The sequence below is a fragment of the Drosophila ananassae genome, chromosome 2R, assembly GCF_017639315.1.
Source record: "Drosophila ananassae strain 14024-0371.13 chromosome 2R, ASM1763931v2, whole genome shotgun sequence".
Taxonomy (NCBI): Eukaryota; Metazoa; Arthropoda; class Insecta; order Diptera; family Drosophilidae; genus Drosophila; species Drosophila ananassae.
Genome location: NC_057928.1, coordinates 12,424,271 through 12,433,822, shown reverse-complemented (window position 1 = coordinate 12,433,822; position 9,552 = coordinate 12,424,271). Strand labels below are relative to the sequence as shown.

Genomic DNA, 9,552 nt, shown 5'->3' with positions numbered 1-9,552 from the left:
TTATTTCAGGGCACTAATCCCCGTGGATCTGCATCAAAGGATCCTTGAAATTCCTAATTTTAAATTTTTGCCCCATTTTTGGCCAAAATCATGATGGTACCCCTTGGAGAGGTGCGATCAACGCTTCCCTCGCACTTTTTGGAAGATATTTTAACTATTTCGCATCCGATTCAGAAACGGAGTACCATTTATGAATCAGGGCTCTAATCCCCGTGAATCTGCATCAAAGAATCCTTGAAATCCTTGATTTTAAATTTTGGCCGGGATCGAGAAAAGCGTTGATCGTACTTTTCCAAGGGGTCCCATCATGGTATTAGGGGGCCCGCAGCGATGGCTGTATTCCATCCGATTCTTAAGGGATTCTTAAACGGCTTGCAGATCGACTCTCCATCACTCTGCATTTTTATGCCCCCGAATCAAATCAATAAATAGGGAACCCTTGAAAAGAATGAACCACCAATATATGTTAAAAGAATAATTATTTATTTTCAACAGGGGACATTATTCAAAATAGATTCTTCAAAAGTGTGTAATACATATAGTTCTCTGTATGTAAATAGATTTGTTTTAACTTTAAATGCTCTGCTTTTTGATTGGTATCATCAGGTGGTTAGTTTGAAACAACATTGTAATCGTTACTCTACGAGATAGAAGACACTTTCATCAAACACAATTCATGTTCACTTTCTTTTCGATCGGTTGATCAATTATTATCTCATTTTGCATGGGGACAGGATAATTTCAAGCTGTCTTCGATGGCACAGGATCTGTGAAGGGTGCTGTTTTAATATTTTATTTTGGGTGCTGCCTATAAGGATGCCTACATGGATGCCGAAACGATCGTGTCGCAAATGCAAATGTTGAAAATAGAATAAATCATCCTGAAGATCCGTATGTACGAGTACTTAATAATATTAAATTAAAGTAGTTTATGTTATTACATAACAGCATACGCCTGGTCAATCTGAATACAAATACAAATCGGTATCATAAATATATATCTGTATCATATCATGTTTTTTGATTTTTTGTTTTTTTCATCTGGTCGGGCAGGGGCTCATCCCAAATTTATCTCGAAACGTGAAATATGTGGAACCCAAAAGCAAAGAGAGCCAAACTTTGGCGGTTGCGGAAGATGTTGGCGTTTTGGTTTTGGCTTTTATTGCGGAATGTCTGAGAGCGGAGTGGGGCGGAGGAGGTCCGTCTACATGTGTCGGGTGTTGCCGAAGTTGATGCCGGACTGGGTGGCGCCCTTGTTGGATCCGTACTGCAGGGAGATCACATTCTGGCCGGCGCGCAGCTGCTCCTCGCTGAAATTTCGCACGTTCTTGTCGGCCTCCTTGGGCCCGATCGATGGCTTGTTGAAGTTCGAGGCCTAAAAATTTAAAAAATATTATATTAATATTTAATTACAATAATAAAAAGATATATTACCTTGCGACCCAGGGACTGCAGGCAGATGACCACCGAGTTGAGGTTCTGGCGCTCCCACAGATCAACGCTCTGGAAGGTCTCCTGGGTGGGCACTCCGAAGTTCTTGGCGCACTCGAGGAAGGCAGAGATGTTCTCCATGCACTTGAAGGCCATCTTGCTCTCGTTGATCTTCTTGATGGAGCCGGGCTGCAGGGCGTTGGCCAGCTTGCACAGGATCACGCCATCCTTGAGCACTTCGAAGAAGTTGTCGGTGTCGCCGGAGGTGTTGATCGGCTCAGCGGTGACAGCCTTGATCCACTCCAGGGATTCCTGAGCCAGCTCCTCGCTGTACTTTGAGTTAATCTATAAAAAATAGAGGATATAAATTAGTTAATTTAGTAAAAAAGAAAAATCTAGATCGATTTTTAGCACCTTGGACTGGTACATTTCGAAATAATCCCTCTCAGTTGCTCTGCGTTTGCAAACTGATGCCCCAATCGAGACCTAGAGCCAGTGCAAGGCATGATTATATTTGTGGGCCATTTCCCCTTTCTTATCTTGCCAAAAAAAAAAATCGCTGATAAGAGAGTTATCATTAATTGGTTATAAACATAAGTCTTTCCCTGTCTAGCCCGCGTGACAATTCGTCGGCTAGTTGTATTTTTGAAGCTTCGATAAGGATAAGATTGCACTCGGTTCTGAGCTCTCGCATTGGCACTCATTGAGTTATTTTCCGCCACTCCCCATTATTCACATAATGCGGCTGAGAAAACGTGTACAAAATCCGGTCAGGTTCCCTTGTTCTCGGATTGAATAGTAAGTATTGTATTGGCAAATATGGTGCCAATGCCGATAGCTCTGGCTGGCTATGTATATCGGCTATATCTGAGCGTCTTGACCATATATGGCCTTAAGTTTGCCGGCCGCTTAGGCGTCCTTCGCACCGATTTTGGCCATAGCTATAGCCACTTGTTGTTCAACTGGGCCCCCACTCCACTTCTATTGCCATTTCCACTCGATTGCCGAGACCACAAACCGCAAAATCGTTGCGTGTCGGGTTTCAATTTGGCTTGCCACTAAATATCCCCATCAAAAATCAAAATGTTTGCCAAACTTTCGGGTCACAGCGAAACGGTTCGCTTAACACGTATTTATTCTGATTGAATTGAATTGATGTCGTTGGCAGATTTCAGATTTTGGATATGAAGCCAACAAGTCCAATAAACTATATCGGATAGAATAAACATACAAAGCAATTAATTTTTATATCATTACTTTGGGCATTTCTGGCTGGAAGTGTTTTATGAAAAAGATAAACAAGAACTCCTGATTGATAAGGTAAATAGATAGGGTATGTCTTTATAACTTTATATTTGATTGTTGTTGAGGTTCTCCCTTAAAAATTACATCATTATTTAATGGTATTTGTGTGTGATTTATTTCTGACGGCGAGTCTATTAAAATGAATGATCTCAGAAACAACAAATGGAGCGATTGTCGCCAATTGAGTGGTATTCCACTCCTTATCGCCCGCTAACTCGTAAATTGTCCAAAGGGGCAGGCAGTTAAAAATGAAAAAATAAAAAAATTAAAATGAAAAAATTAAATAAAGCCAGAAGCTTTCCCTGCATTTGTGTGTACTTTGTTTTGAGGTGAATGCACTTTGCCCACATTTAAGTATCCCCTCCTTCTATAGAGCTCTACTGGATCTCCCCCTAAAACGGTAGTCCCTAGTCGGTTGGAACATAAAACTTTACGATCGTTAGTGTTTGGAGGTTAATAAAAAGCCAGAGATCTATCATTGAGATATGGAGAAGTCGGGTGAGGAATATGCTAATGGCCTGGAAATGGCTTTATCAGAGAGAGAGTCGGCGATAATCGCCGGCTGCCAGGTCTCTGCCAGGCATTTATCAATAATTGCAATCGACGCTTTTTGGCAAATTGCTTTGTCCGAATTTTGGGGTATAACGGTCATCAAGACCTCAACAGCAGAGGTCAGTTCATTAGAGACAGAAAAGAGAAACTGAGTTTTGGATCCAGAATGGTACCAAGTAACAGAAAAACAGAAACATTCATCAAAGAATCGAGAAGCGTGAGACAATTAATAAAATCAATTTTGATTGACATTCTTCTCTTGGAGAATCTGTCCCTTATAATGATCATAACTCAGAGACTCCTCTAATCATAATGATCATCAACGGTGGCAGATAAATTGACACCCTCGGGGCCCCAGCTGAATAAATTTTGATTAGGAATAAATATGTTTATGGGATTCTGCGGCTGGCTTATGCATATTATACATAAATAAAAAGCCGTTAAGAGACTAATGAATTCCGATCACTTCTTACCACCTAACCACCTAACCAACCACTAATTCCAACAACATTTGACAGTTGGTGGTCCACTGACAGCCGATGGAACAATGTTCGAAAACTAAATGAAAAATGGTTAAGAATGTGGCTATAGCGAAATTATTGCTGTTTCTTTAGACTCGCTCCCCTTCGCTGATCCCCATTTGTGGAAATATTTTTAGCGTTGTTTTAATGAGTCAGCAGCTGGGTCGGAAAGCTTGGAGCCAGCATTTCATTTCATGTATTTCATTTGTATTTTTTTGTTTAGTTTAGCGCTGTGAGTTGTGAGCTGTGAGCTATGAGGTTGACTCGAAATTCACTCAGTAATGGAGTACAAAGACAAACAATATGTTCATAAACTTTTTGTACAGCTGCCTTATCGAGGCACTCTTGAAATTCCAGGCTTGAAATAATAATAATAATAATTAAAAACGGAACTGGAAAATTGGTCATCGCTGTTCCCGCTAGAAATGGCGTCAGTTACTGTTAGTTCCTTAACGCTTTTCCTGCCACCAATCATGACACTGACCATGTCTCATCTTTTTTGGGTCTATGGGTCAGGTCAGTTGATGAATTAAACACGATTACCGGCAATTACAAAACGGCGTGACAATGAAATGCTGCTCATAAACCTCAAGAACCTAATTAATTTCCCTGGCTTATGATGTACATTTTAATTTTGATGGGGTTGGGGTTGGGTTAGGCCCCCATATCTTTTCAAGTACGTTCCGTTCTGGGTGGATGGGATTCCACACGCAATGCGCATTAGTGACCGCGACATGCTAAGCCAAGCCTGGCCCCTGGCCTGCCTTGTCCGCTTCTGGCTTTTAGTGAAATTAAAATTAAAATTGAAATGGCTTCAACCAAAAAAAAAAAATGAAACTGGCTGAGCATGTTTCCCGCATATTTCTCCCCTTTGGCTTTCCAAACTAAACTTCCAACCTAAACCCCGAAAAAAAAGCTGTGGGTCAGCTGAAACCCCGGAAAAAAATTATCTTGGGAGAAGACTGCCCACGCCAATTCAATTTAATTCACACCTACGTAACATACGTTGCTTGAAAGTGAAAAAATTCGACAGTCCAACATAAATAACTAGTTATTTTTGTTAGCATGAATCAGGCTTCACTATTGAGTGAGATTTCTGGGAATTCAATTGCTTAAGATATTGTCAAAAATATTGATTCATCTCATAAAGTATCTTGTGAATAAAATATCTTAAAAATACTACTTATATTTCTTGCCAAAATGCACTCTTATTTCATTTTTGTCTCTCTTGAAAAGCCATAGCGCAGACACTACTTTGACGGAAGTTTCCGCCCATTTAGCAAATATATATTTTGCGAATATCCCACCGCACATTTTGGTTGTCTGGAGGAGTCTTAAGACACACAGAGACTGATGATCATTGCATAATAATCCGTCGTAGGATAGGATCCCAAATAATATGCCCAAAGACAGGGGCACGTTTTGCTTGGCTGATGGCTGATGGCTGATGGCTTTTTAAAACCATCATCCAGCGATCGGCGATGATGTCATGGCTCGGCTATGGCTCGAATCTGAACTTTGGCAATAATTCAGCGTAGATGGGCGATGATTAGTTAAATATGTGAGCGTTGTCGGAAAGGGAATCGCAGTCCGTTGACGCATCACTTAACAAAATACACTTCATTGTTCCATTACGTAAGCTTTTTGGGGTTTTCAGTTTCAAAAATCAATCCAATCGACTGCAATCCCAACTGCCAGACTGCCGATCTGGCTTTCTTTCGCGATCATGTGTCATGATCCATGATCCATGATCCATGACAATTGCTGACCGATATTTTAGGTTGGGGCCGAATAAATGGGGAAAAACGACAAAAATGCCACACCAAAAACATAAACAAAATCCGCAAAAATGTAACGAGGTCAATTATATGATTTTTGTATCTGGTTTATGGCCGGCCGGGGCCAGAAAAAGCTTGTCACTTGGCTTGAGGTTGAGTGAGTTGTTCGCCAAATCCGAATGCCTTATCCAGGAGGGGGGTAGTGCTCCAAACCCCTACCCTACCCCCTCCAACTCACTCGTATTGCCTGTGAGTTTCACCGGAAATCCAAAACAACATTTGATTTATGATAAAATTGTTGTGTCGACTCCCTCCCGCGACTATTTATGGCTTATCTAAAAATGACGGTTACCGACGGCCAGGCCAACAAGTGTTTTTTTTTGGGGAGGGGGGATCACGGGTGGTTCTTGTCTGAGAGGGGGGTTGGATCGGTATGGTGGAGTACTTGGAGCCCATGTGGGCCGGGTGTTCCATTTAGGTGTCGCCCGTACTGATAAAGAGGAAGGGGCAGTCGTCAGCGTTGCGTGCCGCGGATGTAAAGCCACTCACACTTTCCAGCCATTCAGCGCTAATTGAGTGTGGATTCTTAGCTCCAAATGCGGCCAGGTGATTAGTACGTGGCCAGTGCCTCAACTGATGAGGTACAACACGAAAACAACTGTAGTCCCACTAGGCTATAATGATTTTTCCTACAACTACTTCAATTAAAACTATTACAATGAGCATTAGCTTTTTAGGATCTTACAACTTTGGTTAGAGGTAAACAAGGAAACAAGGTAAAAAATGTGAAAGTATTTCGTTACAAGTAAATATTAATTGGAAATCGTCAACCGGCAGTTGGTAGTTTAGGTTTGAGAAGATATTTCCTTAAAACATTAGCTATTAACAACTGTTCTACAAACTTTTCCTAAAGGTAATATGAGAAAATGAAAAAAAAGGTTTAGTATTTCGTTACAAGTAAATTTATTGGAACTCATCAATCACAACAATCTATTAAAAATATATTTTAAAACACGGTTAAAGCCGTTCTCCTTAAGAAAATAGCTTTTAAGATGAACTATTTCTCATGAGTAAAACGATAACCTAAAGAAAAATGTAAAAGTATTCGTTACCAGTAAATATTAATTGAAAATCGTTAATCTATTAAACAATCTATTAAATATATATATATTTAAAACAAGGTTTAAGATGTTCTCCTAAAAAATTAGCTATTAAGAGTTACTAATTCTTACAAGTAAGTTAAAAGTAAATATTCATAAATATCCATTGGTACTCGTTAACCCTTCCACTAAAAGTGTTACAAATTCTGTTTGCAACTTGAAGTCTTTAGATATCTTTTGTTTATGTGACAGTTTGTAGTTTGGGTCTGAGAAGTTGGACTGTAATTAAGGAAGGGTTGGTGTTGCAATCCAGAAGAAGGGCGGCACGGATCCCCTGGCCGAAATTTGAGATATTTGCCCATTTGTCGGTGACGGCCATAAAAGTCGACAGTCGGCGCACACTCGCTCACCTGAACGGCTGTCGGGGCTGGGGGGAACATTATAGAGAGCCCATGAGGCAAATAACAATTTTTGTTTTCTTACGTTTTTACCTTACTTTTGTTTGCTAACGCTATATAGTATATGTGTTCATTTTAAAGTGCTCATGTGTGAGTTTGAGTGATGGAAAAGGTGCTGCTATCGCTTCTGCCCCTCAACCTTCATCCCCATTTAAAAGATCACCGGGAAAAAATTCTAGAAACTTTCTCTTTGACAAAATAATTATAGAAATTATTCACACTACTACTATATCATATTTAATTAAAAATAAAATTAAATTATAATCTCTAGTATTATAAATCATAAAAGAATATCAAATCATTTCTCTTTGTGTAGAGATATGAGCTTTATTTTCTGAGACCGGCAACGCATTCAAAGTCTCGTCATTTAGAAAAAAAAAATACTCGAAACTAACGACGCTATAATAGTTGGGGGAAAGGGACGCGAGCAGGAGATGGATGAGGCAGTTGGAGGTGACATCATCGTTAGAGGCTCCTGGGGATCCGAGAGGCATTGGATCGGCGGTTTGAAGTTTAAAATCGCGCCAGCAGCTGCGCTTGCGGAACGGCAGCCCGAAGCTGAAATGTCAATACCAACAAGCTTTCCCTTCTTTCGAAAAAGGTTTTCTGTAATCTTATACCCAATGCGACAAAGAATTTCTGAAAAAGAAACCCTGACTAATTAGATAAACATTATTTCATGGAACTTGATCGAAATTCCAAGACTTGTTTACAAGAACTTGACCGTAATTGTGATTAAAATATGCGAAAGATAAAGTCGATAAACAAGGTCTCTCAGATAATACTAATTTTTCAAAAAATTTATACTCAGAAAGAGTATACTTTCCATTCGACTATGTTTATTCTTATTTTTCCCAATTTTTGTTTGGTTTTTTGTTTGGACAATGTTGTAATAGTACTGCACTTAATCCCCTTTGCCGGCGACATATACAATTTCACTCTGGCTTGGCCAGGGGCGGCTTGGATTGCGTAACCCCCCATCGAGGGCTAAACTGTCGAAGGGTACATGAGTGCGAGTACCCCCCCTACAATGCATTTGTATGAGTGCATTTAATGCAAAGTGCTCCTAATGGACGGAACTAATGTTTTCAATTATCTAGGGCTAGGCAACAAGGAAGCTCAATTGTCAGACTTCGAAGCGGAAGAGTCAAGTCTTAAATCTTTCATTGTCCCAAATCCAATTTCCTATTATAAAATTTATGAAATAAGTCCCTGAGCTAGTAGTATTTCACCCATTCCTCTGAATCACCCAAAACTTTCAATGACTTGAAATCACCTAAATCATCTCCAAGCTTAGACATTACGCATTCAGCTCAATATCGTTTGTATATTATATATACTTCTTCGACTTATCAGCGAAATGAGGTCATTCCTTGTTAGACGCTGGCAATTTTGAGACCATTTTTAGCTAATTTTTACTGGGTTGGAGATAAAACTTGCCAAATAAAGTCAATGCAGCTCCAAAACTCACTCACACACACGCTCCAAAAAGTTGTTTCTTTTTTTTTTTTGGCAATTTGTTTACTGGGTTGTTTTGTTTTTTTTTTTTGTATTTGGGGTTTGGATTTTGGTTGTATTGTACTTACTTTGCGCTGAGCCTCGGCAGCGAAACCAGACTTGGGAGCTCGGTTGGACGACATGGCTTTGGGCTGAAGAGTAGTGGTTTTTGGGCTGGAGAAACGGGTTTGCAGGGACTTGGTTAAAATGTAGGTTGGTCTTGGGCGCGTTGCACTGTGCACTGGAATGTGTTTGCCGCGAAATGAAACGGAGCGCAAGGGTCTTTAAAGCCAAGTTTAGGTTGCGACCGTTCGGAACGAGAGCTTACTACGAATTGAATGGCTACGAAAACGGGGAGCACGAGGAAACCTCTCAAACCCAAAAGCTTTTGCTCGCGCCAGAGTTGCCGGATTGGCTTGTAAATGGCTGGTAGGAGTTCGATTCCCAGCTATGTAGTTAGGAGCATCTTGAAGTTAGCTTTCTTATCGTTTTTACTTTTTTTTCCAACAAAAAACTCAGTCTGGGCAAATAAAATGATTAGACTTGCATTTTTTATGAATCATTAGATAAACTAAACTATATTTATTTAATATTTTTGTTTAAAAAGCTATCTTGGCATTACTGTTAGTAAGAGAGAACTAAAGCTTAAGTCGCTGCTCTCTGGCTCTCTTGCGGCTTATCAGTCAGCTGTTTGGGGACTGGTGATGTCATAGGCCTTCTTTTAACGGTTGCTGTTTTGAAAATATAGAAGGCTACTCTGGTGATCCCAATTCCTAAGGCTAAGTGATAAGAAAGATATCCACAACAATTAATAAAAAAAAATTCCATGGCTGCAATCGTAATTCCCATGGGAAGTCTTATCAAAAGAACATATTAATTCCCAGCATTCCAATCGGATGACCATGACATT

At 40.0% G+C, this 9,552-nt stretch overlaps 1 protein-coding gene across 2 annotated transcripts; it reads right to left on the bottom strand.

The window, feature by feature from the left end:
* Nucleotides 1-462: 462 nt before the first annotated feature.
* Nucleotides 463-8,990, bottom strand: LOC6506524 (myophilin). Of its 2 annotated transcripts, none has more exons than XM_001957682.4 (3): nt 8,732-8,990; nt 1,435-1,776; nt 463-1,375 (listed from the first exon to the last, which is right to left on the bottom strand). In XM_001957682.4, the coding sequence occupies exons 1-3, from the start codon at nt 8,783-8,785 to the stop codon at nt 1,205-1,207; spliced, it is 567 nt and encodes a 188-aa protein (XP_001957718.1). In that variant the 5' UTR covers nt 8,786-8,990; the 3' UTR covers nt 463-1,204. The 2 variants fall into 2 exon arrangements, with proteins under 2 accessions (XP_001957718.1, XP_014764802.1); XM_014909316.3 differs by lacking the exon at nt 8,732-8,990 and adding an exon at nt 1,846-1,978.
* Between the last annotated feature and the right edge of the window lie 562 nt (nt 8,991-9,552).